Source organism: Humulus lupulus, chromosome 8, assembly GCF_963169125.1.
Source record: "Humulus lupulus chromosome 8, drHumLupu1.1, whole genome shotgun sequence".
In the NCBI taxonomy this organism is placed as follows: domain Eukaryota; kingdom Viridiplantae; phylum Streptophyta; class Magnoliopsida; order Rosales; family Cannabaceae; genus Humulus; species Humulus lupulus.
Window position 1 is genome coordinate 84,717,665 of NC_084800.1, and position 18,132 is coordinate 84,735,796.

At 36.7% G+C, this 18,132-nt stretch overlaps 2 protein-coding genes and 1 long non-coding RNA gene across 6 annotated transcripts in view; 2 read left to right on the plus strand and 1 right to left on the minus strand.

The window, feature by feature from the left end:
- Nucleotides 1-18,132, minus strand: part of LOC133797999 (uncharacterized) — a 77,370-nt gene that overhangs the window by 52,500 nt on the left and 6,738 nt on the right. The gene's annotated exons all lie outside the window — the stretch shown is intronic.
- LOC133797997 (pentatricopeptide repeat-containing protein At4g25270, chloroplastic-like) lies at nt 3,467-5,581 on the plus strand. Its single transcript, XM_062236154.1, has one exon. The coding sequence runs from the start codon at nt 3,595-3,597 to the stop codon at nt 5,161-5,163; it is 1,569 nt and encodes a 522-aa protein (XP_062092138.1). The 5' UTR covers nt 3,467-3,594; the 3' UTR covers nt 5,164-5,581.
- LOC133797998 (UMP-CMP kinase-like) lies at nt 5,209-8,118 on the plus strand. Of its 4 annotated transcripts, none has more exons than XM_062236156.1 (9): nt 5,576-5,708; nt 6,041-6,082; nt 6,260-6,287; nt 6,429-6,546; nt 6,643-6,799; nt 7,110-7,190; nt 7,265-7,370; nt 7,604-7,671; nt 7,780-8,118. In XM_062236156.1, the coding sequence occupies exons 1-9, from the start codon at nt 5,643-5,645 to the stop codon at nt 7,789-7,791; spliced, it is 678 nt and encodes a 225-aa protein (XP_062092140.1). In that variant the 5' UTR covers nt 5,576-5,642; the 3' UTR covers nt 7,792-8,118. The 4 variants fall into 4 exon arrangements, with proteins under 4 accessions (XP_062092143.1, XP_062092140.1, XP_062092139.1 ...); XM_062236155.1 differs by having other exon boundaries at nt 7,604-7,666; XM_062236159.1 differs by lacking the exon at nt 7,265-7,370 and having other exon boundaries at nt 5,209-5,708; nt 7,606-7,671.

The window sequence follows — 18,132 nt, forward strand, 5'->3', positions numbered from 1 at the left end:
TCAGTTGAGGATCCCAGGCCTATAAATAGAGAGCTTATGGGATGAGAGAGGGGCTTCTTCTGCTTCTTCTTTCTAGAGAGAGAAAGTTGGGTCTGTCTATTCTAGAGAGAGAAAGTGCTGAAATTAGAGAGAATTCTTTTATTTTCACAGTCTGTACTGAAGAAACTCAGTTGGCTTAGTCCATCTGATCTTGAGTATAGATCTATAAATCATAACTCTAAGTGGATTAGGCTATTACCGACAATCGGGGTTGAACCACTATAAAAATCTCCTGTGTTATTTACTTTTCTTGTTTAAACCGTCTGTGTCGTTTTTATTTCTCTTGAAGGCTTATCGTATTTGACGTTCTCACGTCGTTGGCTAAAAACGCAGTCAACACCTAGTATCCAGGAAAACTAACATTTAATAGTAACATACATTTAGAAGATTTCATAAATTAAAATACAATTCACAATGACATACCTATTTCCATGAAAGTAAGCATGGGACCACTTATCAGAACCTATGCCTTCTAGGTATTGAGCAATGGCTGGGTCTTTTGATTTGATTTTTTCGAAGTTAGCGTGGAACTCGGATTTCCTAAAAGCATATGTCGCATTATACATCAACACATGACAATGATCGGTCTTGAATTTAGCAACCACATTCATACTAATGTGGTGGTAGCAAGCACCGTGATAGGCATCGAGGAAAATAGTTTCCAAGGCATGTGTAATACTTGCCTGCCTGTCAGATACAAACGCCAGGTCCTTGACTTCCCCAATCGCTTCCTTTAGCTTTGACATGAAATACTTCCAAGAATCATGATTCTCACTATCCACAATACCAAATGCAACTGGATATAGATGGTTATTTGCATCCAGCGCGACTGCACATAACATCTGCCCACCGTATTTTGTCTTTAAAATGGTGTCGTCCACACATAACACAAGACGACATGTACGAAACCCTCTTCTACTAACTCCGAGTGAGAAAAAGCAATATTTGAATCGATCTTCCTCAGTAACAAAATCTGCAACGTCTCAGGATTTTTCTGTTGAAGCATGAACAGGTATGATGGTAACTTCTGGTAGGAAGCTTCCAGTGTCCCTCTGACATAAGAAAGAGCCTCCTCTCGGCATCTCCAAGCTTTTCCATATGACAACTCAATGCCATAATCATTCTTAATGTCCTCTCTTATGTTGTTTTCCATGTACGCATTCGATCCAGTCTGATATTTTTTCTTTATGCAATGGCCAATAACCTAAGGTGCAGCTTGGCGATGGCCTTTATGTCGGAGGTCAAGTGAGCAAGTGTGTTTGTTGGTGAAACAAGTTATCTCAAACATATCAGATTTAGGAATTCTCTTCCCCCTCAATCTCCACCCACAATTAGGATCCTTGCAAGTGATATACCAAACTTCAGTACCTGACTTCTTCACCACAAACTCGAAGTTCTGCTTCATTGCATACAAGTGTGCCTTCGTCTTTAACTCTAACTTGTTCTCAAAACCCTTCCCAACTTCTATTACTCCACAACTCACCCCAGATAACGTGGGGATAACATAAGAGGGGCATGGGATATCTTCAACAGTATACGCTGGAGAACTCCATCTATTTCCATCATCTTATGTAGTTGGACGACTGCTCTCTGAGCCAGCAGTCCTCCGTCCTTGTCTTTCTTGACGTCTTGGCAATGGTCGTACATCTAAATTATCTACTCGAACCACATGTAGCATCAACAACCGATCCTCTGAGTTATCATCAGAACTACTGCACCCCTCAACTCTTTCATCATCATCACCAAAATGGGCAACTGGATCGTCATTGACATAAGGCTCAACTCATACCCATCATATTTGTTGGGGGAAAAAAAGTTTCATTATGACTAGGACCTCCTATGCATACACTTGGCCCAGGAGCTGTTTGTGGAACAACCGTGCAGGATTGATTATGATTTTCCATATTAACACTCGCTCTAGGAGATGGATCAATAAGAGCAATGTTCTTTGTAATCGAACTAACGCATAAAGGAACCCGATGTTTTAAGGACTTCGAATTTTCAAGAATAAGAGCACTAACTCCTTCATCATCTGTGATTTCAATGGGATCTACGCTAAAATCATTGCATGTAAACGACACTTCCAACTTTAAGTCAAACAATGTTTCATCCACTTTCAACTTTGAATACAACTTCTCCAATAATTCTATGTAACCAACATCAATTGGTACATATATTATAGTGTTCAAACCAGCTTTGAAATTCCATTTTTCTGCTTTCTGTTCCCAAACACCGTTGTAAGAAACAATTATATTAACTCTGGAACCTGCAAATTTACAAAAAAAAACCATAAGAAAATTATAAAAATAAAGTGTAATCGATGAAGAATCGGTGCCTATGAAAATTTGTATTGCAATTCAACATCGATGACATTTCGATGCATAATCGATGCTGATGGTTGCCATCTGTACGTGATTCCATTTCGATGGTATGTCAATGCCACATTGATGCCATATCGATGCTGAACCAAATCAACATATATGACATCGATTCAACATCAATACACCATCGATATTACATCGAAAATAACATCTAAATTAGATGTTCGCCTCAACATCGACATTCCATCAATGTACCATTGAAATGGCATCGATGTACCATCGAAATGCCATCGATGTATCATCGATGCTGATGGTTGCCATCTGTACGCGATTCCATTTCGATGGTATATTGATGCCATATCGATGCTGAACCAAATCAACATATATGTCATCGATTCAACATCGATATACCATCGATATTACATCAAAAATAACATCTAAATTAGATGTTCGCCTCAGCATCGACATTCCATCTATGTACCATCGAAATGCCATCGATGTACCATCGATTTTGGAATGGCTCCCACATAATTGCAGATCCGAAGGACAGTTCAAAAATTGCAGAAAAAAATCCAAACTCAACTGTGGAACAATTCGAATCTAATATCTAACCATGATATTTCATATTCACAAGTAGATTAATGAAATGATAATTACCCATGCTTTTTTCTTTTAAAAAACACCAAGAAACTTCCAATCCGTTCTAGATCCGAGCAACTGTGAAAAAATGGCTGTAAATGATGGATGAAAGAAAGAGATAGAGAAAAAAATGTGTGAAGTGTTAAATTTGAGTGAGGAGGGTATTTTTGTCCAAAATAAGAGAGGGGGCACATTATGGAGAGAATTTTTATGAAGGCATGTTAAAAAAATTAAATATGTTATGATGTATAGTGTAAAATTTACCCATTCCATAAAAGAGAGGAGAAAATAAGACTTTATTTATTCCTTAAGAAACATTGTCACGTATTTGTCAAAAAAAAAAAACATTGTCACGTGCCTACCAAAGCCCCATTCCATGAAATTTAGCAAAGATATCAGCATAGCCCTTTATTTTTTTTATTTAATTTAAATTTAATCAAAAACAAATGTGGTGTGACCATGGGCAAGAGGTTCACTACATTCACACACATCGATTTTCAACCCAATCTCAACTTCCCGTATCTGAGGCCCAAACCAACTCAATTCAAAATTGAGTCCCTCCATTTCTCTCTGCTTCTATTCCAAAAACCAAAACATGGCGACAATTTTGCCTCCTCTGGCTTTGAGTTTCCACAGAAGAGTGACTATCAACTTCTCTCCATCCAAAAACAAGAAAAGCCAGAAACAGAAGCATCAAAACAAGAACAGCAAAACTTCCCTCTCTTTCCCAAAATCATATCCAACTCCACTTCTTACTGCTCAAAAATCTTACCCCAGAACAAAGCTTGAAGTACTTGATGCTGTCGTCAAAGAACTCGAAGCATCGGCGAAGAACCACTTGGATATTGAGCTTGAAACCTTCGCTTCGCTTTTGGAAACTTGTTACGAACTACGAGCTATCGACCATGGCTCCCGAATTCACCGCCTTATTCCGCGAAACATTTTGAAAAGAAATGAAGGCCTGTCGTCGAAATTACTTCGGCTCTATGCTTCTTGTGGTTGCGTTGAGGATGCGCACCAGGTGTTCGATGAAATGCGTAAGAGGAAGAACACATCCGCTTTTGCGTGGAATTCTCTTATCTCGGGGTATACTGAACTGTGTCAGTACGAAGACGCCCTGGCACTATATTTTCAAATGGAAGAAGAGGGATTTGAGCCAGACAGGTTTACCTTCCCTAGAGTGTTCAAGGCATGTGGGGGTATCGGGTCTATACAAATCGGTATGGCAGTGCATCGACATGTTGTTCGGTTGGGTTTCGCAGATGATGGCTTTATTCTCAATGCACTTGTTGACATGTATGGTAAATGTGGTGACATTGTAAAGGCTCGTAGAGTCTTTGATCAAATTAGTAGTCGAGACTCAGTTTCATGGAATTCGATTCTCACAAGTTACATTCATCATGGGCTTTTTTTGCAAGCATTAGATATATTCCGTCGAATGATTCAAAAAGGGTATCGGCCGGATTCGGTTGCTGCATCTGCCATTCTGAGCAGGGTGACATCATTAAAGCTTGGGGTTCAGATTCATGGATGGGCAGTTCGGCAAGAAGTAGGGTGGAACTTGTCCATTGCTAATTCCTTAATTGTTCTCTATGCCAAGCATGGCGAGTTGGATAGAGCACGCCAGGTGTTTGATCAGATGTCTGAGAGGGATGTCGTTTCGTGGAACTCTATCATTTCCGCTCATTCTAAAGACCCAAGAGCACTGATCTATTTTGAACAGATGGAGAATGCTGGCGCACTGTCTGACAATATTACATTCGTGTCCTTACTATCAACTTGTGCCCATTTAGGTTTGGTGGATGAAGGCAAGAAAATATTTACTATCATGACAAACAAGTACAGAATAAAACCAATCATGGAACATTACAGTTGTATGGTGAACCTTTACGGAAGGGCAGGCCTAATCCAAGAGGCTTATAATATGATAGTGGAGAGAATGGAGTTTGAGGCAGGTCCAACTGTTTGGGGGGCTCTGCTGTATGCTTGCTACCTTCATAAAGATGTAGGACTTGGGGAGGTTGCAGCTGAAATACTTTTCGAGCTTGAGCCTGACAACGAACGGAATTTTGAGCTTTTGATGAAGATTTATGCCAATGCAGACAGATTGGAGGATGTTGAGAGAGTGAGAAAGATGATAGTAGACAGGGGGTTAGACATATAGTCAATCCTTATAGTTTGTCTACAAGAGTCTTTTTTGGCCTATGGCACTAGTGCTATAGCTGCCAAAGAGTTCCTCTCTGGCTTATTGCGATTCATGGTTACAGTCTCAGATCGACTTTAGTTATTAAGCCAGTGACTATGCTTTGATGAACATTTGTGGGAGCTCGAACAAGTGATATTAATTTCAGAGAAGTAAAAATTGTTCTTTTGGACGAGTGAAGTTTCATCTGTATATTCATCTGCTGAGCTCTTAACAGATATTTAGAGCTTTGTCTACAAATTCTACATGCTTGAAGAGAATGTGGATCAAGGTATGCATCATTTAGTTTGAACTGTTACTCTTAATGTTCATAGATTGAAGTGAACGTGTAGGTAGACATGCGGTGACCAACTTAGCGCGCAACCTGCTCGACGATTTGCCTGACTGAAAAAGAAAGTAAAAAAAACAACACTCTCCACCAAAAAAAAAACTGGAGAGAGATGTGGAGGCATGTGGCTTTACTTTCTCCACTGGTTTCGTCCTCGAAGCCCTCTATTCTTAACCAGGTACAGCACCAGCCTTGAATTTCATCTTCATGGGGAGTGAGTTATAGCTTTTGCTTCTCTCTGCTCATTCCCAAATCGTATCTCTAGCTTGTGAAATGTGGGTGCAAAATGATTCATTGTAAGTGTTTGTCTGAATCTCATAAGGGTAACATGAAAAATTAGTTTTGGGTGAATGTGTACTTCTTGGTATCTTCTCAGTTTGGTCAACATGTTTTGGTGTCAAAGGAACTGGTTCATATTAGATCCCATGTGCCAATTTATTTTTCTTTTCTTTTAATTATTTCTCTAACTTCTTCAGATTTTGATTTGATTCCTACTTACACTGAATGCAGGGAGTATTTACATTCAAGTTTTGGGAAACTTTTGCCACAGAGGTAGCCATACAATGTACTGTATTGCTTTTTAATACTTTCTAAAAGTTTGATTAATAAAGTTTCAATTGCATGATTTTTCTTTTGCTTCTGCCTTGTTAGGAATTTTATGATCATTAATTCTAACTAATATATCACTATTTGACTTCTTATAACGCTTGTCATATTATTTTGTTACAGGCAAAACCATTCATAACTTTTGTCTTAGGTAACAATTTTTCATTGCCAAATCTTTTTACTTTTCTTTTAGGTGTTCTTGATATGCCCTGAAATTTTTAGTTCATGCATTGAAGTTCAACCAATTCATGATTCATGTTGATGATCTGAGTTTTTTCGTTTTTGCTCTCAGGTGGCCCAAGTAGTGGAAAAGGTACACAATGCAAAAAGATCATCGACACCTATGGGTTCAAACATTTGAGTGCAGGAGATCTGCTTAGAAGGGAAATTGCTTCCAAAAGTGAATATGGGTAACCATTACTCATTCTTGTTAATTGTTGATAATGTCTAATTAATACATTTTATTTTTATTTTTAAGCTATCTTAATATCCAACTACAATTTCAGCTCCATGATTCTAAATACTATCAGAGAAGGAAAAATTGTTCCCTCACAAGTGACAGTCAAACTGATTCAGAGGGAGATGAAATCAAGTGACAATAAGAGATTTCTTATAGACGGTTTCCCTCAAAGTGAAGAGAATCGCGTAGCTTTTGAAAAAATTGTGAGTTTGATTCTCTGCCTTTTCTCTTATGGAGTAAAAGGCGATTATGTATTTCTATATTTGATAGTTTTAAGGGCTATAAAGATAACAAGGTCTCAGCAAATTTATAAGATAACATTATATGAAAGGAAAAAGTGGAAGACATCAAAGGAAGCTGGTTGGGTGATCTGGATCCTTATCATAATATAGTTGTTATTTGATTTCAATAAAATGCTTCAAGCTGTTATAAATATCATTTCAATGTTAATGATTTGGTTCAGTAGATTCCTGGAACTGCTCTTCGAATCTAACCATCCTCACCCCATTGTAGACTGGAGCAGAACCAAACTTGGTGCTTTTCTTTGACTGTCCTGAAGAAGAGATGGTGAAGCGAGTGCTAAATCGTAATCAGGTTCTTGTTTACTATCTAGTTTTAAATTTTTTATGTTGTACAGCCCATTGATTGCTAAGGATGCTTTATTACAGGGCAGAGTTGATGATAACATTGAAACTATGAAAAAACGTCTTAAAATGTTTGAAGCATTAAATTGTCCGGTTATCAATTACTACTCAGAGAAAGGAAATTTTTTCAAGTTAATTGTTTGGTGTGCGGCACATTCAAGGATTGGAGTTGGGTTATATTTTGTCAGTACTGTTGTTCCTAACCGTTGGATACATGCTTAAGAATTTTACTGACTGCTGTAATCTTTGTTTGGTTGTCTTTAACCAGGATTTTTCTGTTTCTTATTTTAACATTTCTTGCCTGTTCATAAGTTTATTGCATTTGTCCTCAAGCTCACTAGTGCAGCTAATCTATATGCTTGCAGATCAATGCAGTAGGAAACGTAGTTGAAATATTTGAACAAGTTCGCCCGATTTTTGCTTCGGGTGAGGTGTGTTTACTTGCTTATCATTTCTATTTTTTAGCAGCTCGCCATCTTCTTCTTCAATTTTGAAGGCTACTGCTGACTTGTGTTCATTTTGTTTTGATTCTGGGGCAGGTAACAAACTGAACCATGTTTTACATGAATTAAGAACAGCAAGGCATAAGAGATTTTGTTTCAGTTGGCTCCAGCCTCTGTTCTTTAGACATTTGGTTGGAGGAAAGGTTTCAGCAAACTACTAGCACTCCCAAGAAAATCCCCCCTGAGAGTATGGCTACTTTGCAAAAGCACATACATCTTAGGCAGGGTACTACTATCCTTCACCACTGGATGCTGCATAGAAAGATATATGTACTGTATTTTATTGCTTGCATGGCTTATTCAGAATTCTGAAAAGAAAACCTATGCCGCATTTTCAGTTCAAATGCAAACAAAACAAAAAGGTTACATTCTTAATATAGTCCCGTGCTAATTTCCATGAAAAAAATTGGTAGCTTTAACATTATCTAAATCCAAAACTGGACCCAAACTGAGTGAAAAATACAAAGAACAACAAACTACATGTACGTTATGAATCTATGAACCATGATCTGCAATTGAAACCATGTGGAAGAACTAAGTGGGTTTTGGGCCTCTATCTGAGGCCCAAACCAACTCAATTCAAAATTGAGTCCCTCCATTTCTCTCTGCCCCTATTCCAAAACCCAAAACATCGTGACAATTTTTGCCGCCTCTGGCTTTGAGTTTCCACAGAAGAGTGACTATCAGCTATGCATCCAAAAACAAGAAAAGCCAGAAACAGAAGCATCAAAACTAGAACAGAAAAACTTCCTTCTTTTTACCAAAATTATTGTTGGGTTTATACTTTTTTGGAACTTGTGTTGTGTCTCATTATTTGTTTGAGCTCTGTATTTTAATAAATTATTTGTTGGACTCTATGTTTTGTAAAATAGTTAAAATAGAACCTTAAACTCAATTTTGATTTTGCAAAAAATTGAATATAACAACACAGTTTTTAAGTAGAATGATTTTTTTTTTGTCTGAATTATTAGTTTGGTAAATTATTTGTGATTTTAGTTGAGAAAACATTAACCAAAATTGGGTTTAAGGTTCTATTTTAACCATTTTACAAAACATAGAGTCCAAAAAGTAATTTGTCAAAATACATGATCTAAATAGGTAATCGGACAAAACACATGATCCAAAAAGGTATAAACTCATTATTGTTTTATTAAATTTGTATCATTGTCATATCAACAATATTATATATAAAAGAATAAATGAAAAATAAAGCATTGTATAATTTTTTAAAATATGATATCCTTGATAATTATTTTTAATAAAAATTAAGATTATATATATTATTATAATGATATTTTATAATATTTAAATTTATATTAATATAAGTATTAAATATCTAGTCTTGTATTAAACTCAATTCTTGTGTGTGCAATAAAATTCACTGTATCACTAGCACTCAAATCATTTTACATATTGCAAAACTAATTTAAAAATTGTCTCTTATAAAAATATTTATTTTGATGAACTTCCACTCCATAGGATCATTATCAAATCATCTTCCACTAATGTAGATACACATAATCAAAGATCAATAGGACTTAATAGGCTTATAATGTAAGGTTAGGGCTAGAGGTAGCTAAGAAATACAATTTTCAGCTTAAATCACACAATAGCATACATTTTCTTCTACATTAGATCCTTACAAATATTCTCCAACAATTTCCAAACTATTTTTTTTTCTTTTTTCAAACATAAATATCACTATTTCCCCCACACTTGAATTGTTGCAAGTGTTATTTTTATTTTGGCAATTTTTTTTTTTAGAGAAATAGGATATTATATACATTTAAAGCACAACCCCTATACAAAACCTTAATTCAATAATTTCCCACTTTACAACTTCCCTCACAACAAACAATCAAGCATTAAACACCTATGGTGTGATGGGTTTAAAATAAGGATATTTTTTTCCGTTTCATAAGGCTCATGTATAGGGAACAAATAAATAAGGTAGGCTTGAAAGACTCAATCGATCCAAATAAATTGCCTATATCATATCCCTAATCACATGTAACTTATAAATTTTGCCTCAAATAATAATTTAATAAGTTCTAGAGTGGTAGAGACTAAAAAAAATATATTATCTTAGCATGCTTAAATCTCTTTAAAGTACTAGTAACTAAGTAAATTCAATCATGTGCAAAAGTTCAAAAATTAAGAATCAAGCCTAAACAGTAATCAGAACAAAAGTCAAACACAAAATTCATGTAGAATCTATTATTTTCCTAAAATTATATCATTCACAATAATTTTTTTTACCATAGACTAATTATTTTCAACTTAACCATGCTTTACTACTAAAACTAATAAAAATAAAAATAAACTAAAAATTTAATAAAAATAAGATAGAATACGACGATTGACTCCCCCCACACTTAATATAAGTCGTGTCCTCAAGGCACAAATTAAATAAAAATCAATGCAAAATAAAAAGATAAGGGTAAGAAAAACTCATGCAAATACCTTGTTTAACGTCGTTAGCTCGACTAGGTCTCGCTTATGTGGTCATTATGTTGGGTCATATCTATTTATTCGTTGGGAGACATTGAATAAATTGATAAATTGTCAATTACACATCGTCATGTCTCCAACTAAATTCTATGAAAGTCCTAAAAACATAAACCACAACTAATAGAACAAGTTAGTAAAAATAAAATAAATAAATAAATAGATAATTGAATAAAATAGTCTTCGACAACAACGCCAAAAATTTGATGCGTGCCATATGCCGTACCAAATTTAGTTATATTTATTTCTTAATTCTACCAACTACTTCAGTATAGTGGCAAACAAAGGTCGAACCCACAAAGACTATTAGTTAACTTATTATTCAAAATGTAAACAAGAATTAAAAAGGAATTTTTTTAAAGATGTAATAACATAAAAATAAAGCAATAATCAAAAGAACAATGGATAATACGATTTTAGAAAATAGATAAGAATTATTCTTCACCTTCAACAATCAATCTATCAACAATAACTAATAATATTTCATACTCCCAATTAAACTATTAACTCCACAGATAACACCTAAGTAGTCAATTATCTCAATTTTCCTATTCTAACTAATTAAAGTTAAGCGCTCTTAATTAATCATTTTTACCAAGCAATAAACCCATTAAGCATGCAATTTATACAAAACAAGAAAATCATTACATTTTGTGGAAACAAGTTAATCTAGGCAACAAGTTCATTAAGTATGCAATTCATTTAATCTAGGTTCTACACTTCATCACAATTAAAATACCCATCACAATACTTATTGTAATTTATCACTCTACTTAGAATCCTAAACTATTAGATGAATAACAATTCTAAGATGATAGTAGTGTTGGGAAAACTTATATACGATCTTATTTATTTTTATGTAAATCATACACTAAATAAATTAATATAAGAAAGCCTAGAACATGTTTCTATAATTAAATTTAAACAGAGATAACGACAAGAGCACTTACATTATGTGTAGCAAATTGAATGAGTCACTCATTCAATTTCTCTAACCCTTGTATCCTTTATGTTGCAGGGTATCACTAAGAAACTGAATCGATCTTCAAATTTTTTCACAGTCTTCTACATTATCCTTAGAATCACCTTAACTAGAGTGGGTAATTCTCAACACATGAGAAAGATATAGAGAGAAGAAGGGAAGAGAATATTGAGGCTTAGAAAATGATTTTTGCTGTAGAGAGAGTCTAAAACCCTAAAGCATCAAAACTAGATCTTCTGATTATTTGTTTATCTTTTTCAAATCTCACTTAGCATTCTTTTTATAGGCTCAATTATGTCACTTATTTAATAAAAAAAAATCAATAAACTAATAGGTAATATCAGCCATTAGGTTGAAATTCTCATAGGCTATAGGCCCGTGAAATTTCTTATTTAATTATAAGCCCGTTGGACTTCTATTTGATAATTACATCAATTAATTGAGACTATCTAGATGATTTTATCCAAGGTGCAGTGGTGTCCATGGACCTATGAAATCAAGCTCCAATAAGTTATCATAAATTTAACAAATAAATTTACTAACTTATTAATTTCTTGTGACTCCACTAAAGTTTCAGAATTGCACTCTTGAATTCATAGAACACTCTATAACCAGTATAGATATGTTATTAGTTATCCATTGTTACAACCATAATTTTCACTCAATCCTCTATAGACGGTCTACAATGAGATGAGACTAAAATATTGTTTTACCTCTAATTGTATTTTACCCTTAAAACACTTAGTCCTCGTAAATGATATTTCAGTAAACTAATATTAATTGCTGAAATGAGATCTCTATCATTTATCACCTCAAATCAAACTAAAAGGAAACCATCGTTACTTCTTCATCAGAAGCTACAGATGTTCATATCTATGATTAACACTCCCACTCAATTATACTACCAAGTTCCTAAAATGTAAGTATGTGTTAGTCCGTAGGGTAAGCTGGTAACGAACAAGTCAAAGAACTCAAATAATACAATCAGTTAGAATACTAACCATTCAGATTTGAAATTGAATTAACCTATGCTCAATTGTATGATATGACTAGAATAGATAATAACGATATGTTTACTTATCTTATCTATTGTCAATATTGGTCTAGTCCAATGTAACAAATACATCCGATCTTATCTATTTTGCTAATGTTCTGGAAAGAACATAATACTACAATGTGTAAGTAGATTATACCGTAGATTGACAAGTCAGTGTAAATCCTGTGTATTGACTAATCTTAGGACTAACTTATGTTTAAACATATAATCATATTTATATTCCACTGTGATTACTTCATTATAAATATGATTAGTTATATGCTCGAGATTTAATAGAGGTTTATATTAAACAAATAATCATGAAAATAAAACACGTAAGCAAAGTGATTAACCAAGTAAAAAATTATTTCTATTCTTTTATTAATAATTGTAAAATCCTTTATTGGCTAAACTTTAATTTAGACAAAATATTTTAAAATGTTTAAAGAAAATTAGTAGCATATCTCCATTTTGATTTTTGGATTAATTATCAAATTATTCAGCTGATTTTCTAATATGAAAATATCTTTAAGTGTGAATATATTTGTTGCCTTATTTATCACAAATAATTAATTTTTGGTAAAAATATATTTTGCAATTATCTTGAGATTATTTTAAGGGATTATGTGGGATTATGTTTATTCTGGAATAAAGAAGGTGTCGAAAATGAACATGGTCAAAAGAAATGACCATGTTCGTTTTGTCAGATAAAACTGATTGCGTTGTTGACTCATCGGTTTCCTTTTCTGTCGACGCAGAATTCATCTTGCTGGCTGATTTCCTAAATCAAAGGAATTCGCAAATTGATTTCAAAGATACCATAAAATGATGGTCTTGGACGATTTCTCTGCCTATAAATATCTTGCCAAGGCCTTTGGAATTTTCATCTCTTCCATTTTGAATATTTGTAAACATTATGTTATTTTGAAGAGTGTCTTTATTTTGTAGAGATTAGGTTTGTTCACCTTTGTTGACCCTAGTTTTGGTTAACTGACACGGAGTCAAAAGCGTGATGTAATAGAAGATATTGAATTAGATCTAATGGAAAGAAAATAAATTAACACAACGATTTATAGTGGTTTGTCCCCAGGAATTGGTAATGACCTATGTCCACTTAAGCTATTATTGATCTTGATTCTCAAAGGTGTGATCAAAGAACTAGGGTTCTCCGAGTTTCGCAAGCCTTAGAGAGATGAGTATTACAAATGAGAGATAATAGCTGAAATTCTCTTGTTCACTGTTCAAAAGCGTAAAAATCCTTGGCCCAAAGATCCCACCTTGAGCTATTTCTTGTATATTTATAGGCTCATGGTGGGTTACATAAATCAATTACAGATATTGTTACCTAATTAATCGGATAATCAGGTATCATAGGAGATAATCTCGGATATGATTACAATTATACAAGATTATTTCAAAATATACAGAGTACACGATCAGACTGGTTGTATATAAAACCCAAATGCTGTGTCAGGAAAATCTCCCTGGTCGATGGTCGAGCAAATTCTATGCCATGTGTTGAAAATTTCTGGCACGTCATCCACACCTGCTTTTTGGATAACATTTGCCCCCCAAGTTTATTTATTACGACCATCAATAAATAAAATTTAGGAAAATGACCCTTCGATTACCCCACCAAATCTGACAGAGTAGTTCGTGCCTCCTCGAAAAAAAGTAACCTAATTACGTCCAATCATGCCTTTTCGGTTTCCAAGTAAACTTGTGATGGCTATTACGCTTCCCCATGCTTCAAAAAAGGGGAACTCATGATTACCTCTTTTTGCTATATCTCAGACAATATATATAGCCTTCAAAATTACTTTTTCACCTTTTACTCGCCATCTTCTGCCAAGAACTCTTCCATGAACTCCCAAGTCAGAACCCAGAGTTTCTTTGAAGACCATCCTCCGTTGTTCAACGACTTTGTTGTTCGTACGCCCAGAACAAGATTTTTCCAGGACTTCACAATCTCCGCATAGGTAATTTTCAGAATTTTCATTCCCTTTATTGTGCCATGCATGCTTATTTAAGCTAGTATTTTAGGTTCTGATACAGCTCCGTGTTCTTGGGTAAAAATGCATGAAAATAGGGCATTTGCTTACTGACGTTAGATATGGTAGAGCATACTTGTTTCGTAGGGGTTATGAATCATTTTGATAGTCGAGATCATAGGTTTATGACATAAAATCAAAGTAAAAATTCGATCTTTAGGCTAGTGGAAAAACTGGGTTTTTCCCGCCCTTACTGAAGTTGAAAAAGCTTTTTCAGAAAAACTTTTTACTTTCACTTTTTGATCTATTTTTCAAACTGTTCGTATGAAAATTTTAGTTTTCGTTAGAATGCTGCTCGGTTGTATAAGAGTTAATCTTTTATATACGAGCAGCGTTATTCTAACCAACTTTTTAGGCTCTTCATCCTCACCTCCCCCTCTTTTTGTTCGCAGCTTTTAATGCCAGATTTGTGGGGAGGTGAGAGGCCAATAGAGGATGACCTACTTGCGCAGCTGCTCGAGGGTGAAGAACAGTCAGCTCAGCGCATCCACGAGATTCCTTTCTCCAGAATTTCTCCTCCCAGACCCCAACCAACTCCAGTTAGAATAGGTCGTGTTAAGTCCACCGCCCGAAAGAAGAAAAATCCTGCAAACCCTTCAAATCCTCTAGCCCAGTCTGGCTCACAGGCTGGGGTTCCCTCAACCAGTGGTCGAGAAAATATTGCTTCTGACCCTCTCATTCAAGTCCAAGCCTTCCCTCGACATGCTATTCAGCCGGATGTTGAGTGGTATGTAGTCCCTGAAAGTAGGGTGACGATCAGAATGATCGCCAACTACTTAAGAAAATACAGTCTGATCGGGGTGACCATAGTCAAGCCCAAACTAGACCAAAGGGCTAATCTGCCTGGGGGCGTTTATAGCGCTTGGTCCTGGTTTCACATTGAGGCAGGGGCCACCCTTCCTCTTCATCCTTTCTTCCAAGGGGTGGCCAACTATTTTAGAGTTGCCCATTTCCAAATCACACCAAATGGATATAGAATGCTTGCTGCACTCTATATCCTTTATAACCACAAAAAATGGCCCGAGCCTACTCCCCACTAGGTCAATTACCTTTTTGACCTTAAGTCCAACCACCAACAATCTGGTATAGGGTTTTTTCACTTTTGTCATCAGGAAACCAGCCGTACCTTCCTTAGTGACACAACCCATATCTCAGACGTGGGGAAATACAGTCAGGAGTATTTCCTCACGACCGACATGGTCGCGAGCAACTTGGCCTTCACTCGAGGAGGTAAAAGTCTTCTTTTGTTGATTGTTGGTTTTACTTGGCTCTTTTCCTTGCATTATTTGTAGAACTTCTTGTGTTTTTCAGGCCCATGGTTGCGACCAGACCCAACACCAGACATGGTGTTGAGGTCTGCCATGTTGGCCAGCATGATGGACGTCGAGAAGAGCTTCAAGACGCTGGTCACCAAGGCCAACTTAAGGCTAGTTGGCCTTCTGGCCCCTCACTAGGACGTGAGGGAATCCACAGTAAGAAGTGCCACTGCTGAGGAAGAACCCGATCAGCAACCGCCAATGTCTCCTCCTCGACGGAGACCAATTGGGGTTTCGATCAGGGAACCCATTGGCACCCCTCCAGCAGAAAGGTCCTTTGCCCCTCAAGGAAAGGGAAAACAAAAGGCAACCGACCTGTCATAGACTTAGACGAGTCCTCTGACGAAAATGGTACAGTTATTTCACTCTTAGATAACTTGCCAATTCCCTGTCATTTGTTTGACGGGGACGACAATTTTACATATGCTCCAAACCTAGGGCCAGACTTCTTCAGGCCAGAGAGTGAATGTACGACTAGTAGAGTCAATAGTATAGCGACCAGTAGTGATAGCTCAGGTATTTGACTTTGTAATTTTCCTCTGCTTCTTTTCCTGATATAATGTACTTAGTCATTTACTCTGCCCCACTGCTTGCATGTTTATTATTCTTGTAGAAATGGACTCGGCAAATGTGTTTGATATCTACAGCACTCCAGAGGAAGTTGAAGCTCCCTTGGTCCGAAAGAAGAAATCGACCAGGAAACATGCTGGGGAGCCCAGTCAGATGCCTCCGGCTAAGAAGAGCCGAGGCACCGAGCCTTCGACGGATGGGCCCTCTGGTCACACATTTGTCCATCCTCCTGCTCCTCACGAGCAAGAAATTCTGCCTTCGCCTTCTCCTGCTGCTACGACTCCTTCACCTCCGGCCCCCACTGAACAGACTCCACAAGCTGAGGGTGTTCCCCCTTGGGCTGCACTATCGGGCTGTGCCCTAAGGTCGGCCAAGGATCGTCTTGCTCACATCCTTAAGCATGAAAGCTGCAAAGAGGCCATGGCTGGAGCAGAGACAATGGGGGTCGACCAGATCCTCAATAGAGCCCTCAATGAAGTGGCCAGTGTAAGTAATCTTCCTTCTCTTTTGTGTTCATGGTCTTGATTTTCCTTTTTGAAGTCAGTCTAACTCTTATTCTTTGATTGTAGGCAATGCTGACCATGACGGCTGCTCATGTCCGCACGGGTGCTAGCGTCGAGCAGTCCCGTGCTCGGGAGCTAGAGCTAATGGAGGAGCTGCGAGCTGCGGAGGCAAGGCACGCTAGAGAGCTGGAGGTGGTGACCCAGCAGAAGGACTCTTTGGCTGCGGATCTGGTGGAGAAATAGGCCTCTCTGGAAAGTGCTAGGAAACAAAGAGAGGAATACCAGGAGGCCAGCTGAACCCACTGGAGCGAAGTCAAAAAACTCCAGCAGGAAGGTCTTGCTAAAGATAAGAGCATTGCCAGCCTGAAGAGCCAAGTGGAGCAACTCAAGCTCACAAACGCCATGGATCTGGAAAGGTACAAGAATGCGACACTTCAATGCTTCTACGATTTTTGGAAGCATAATCAAAGGGCAAACTTCGACTATCTTCCAAAGCATGCAAGGGAAGCTGAGTTGCCTGCTGTGCTGCTCGTTTGGCTGTTGAAGAAAGGGCCAGAGTTCCTGCCTCCCCCGAGATTTCGCTAGCCACAGGGATTGAAGGAGGGGAAGCCGAAGAAGAAGTTGTCAACAAGGACACTCCTCAAGATCCTCCAGCTGCCTAGTCCTTTTTCTTGCTCTTTTTCTTTCTTTCTTTTTCTTTAACTTGTACGACCTCCGGTTAGTGATGTAAAAACAATATATTTTTATATTGCTGCATAGGCAGCTTTTCCTTTTAAGTATAACATTTACATCCGAGCATTACTGCTCACGGTGTAAAAGGATTCTTTTGATATTATAATATTTTTTGCTTTATTATAACATCTGTTCGCATGACCGAACTTAGCATAGTACTTTGACTTGATTTAACAAGATATAATTTTTGAAAAATACTCTAAGCACCATAGCATGCTTTCACTTATTTTGCTCATGTGTTTACATACCTCTTGGTATGCTTTGCTTTCTATGTACCTTATATGCCCCCCAAGTGATCGAGGAGCTTTAGGTCCTTGGTCACTTGCCTTGACCACAACCTGTACGAACATTACTGCTCGGTATAAAATGTAAAACTTATAATACAGCAAAACAACACACGTAATGAGCAAATACTTGTAAAAATTTACAAAGTTTGGCAAGAATGACTGGCTGCGCACAGTCCTTTATAATTCTTGTATTTAAGTGGACTAAACATGTCTTTACGAGTGATCTTTAAAAGATCTTACACTTATAAGCGATTAGCCATATAACATGACCAACCCTTTTTCAAAACTTGTAAAAAGTAAAAATTAATACAAGCCAGTCCTTTAAGAAGGACTGTTTACTGATAACACTTGCGCAGGTGTTCTCCATTCCAATAACGCGGAACGAGATCTCCATTTAAGCGTGC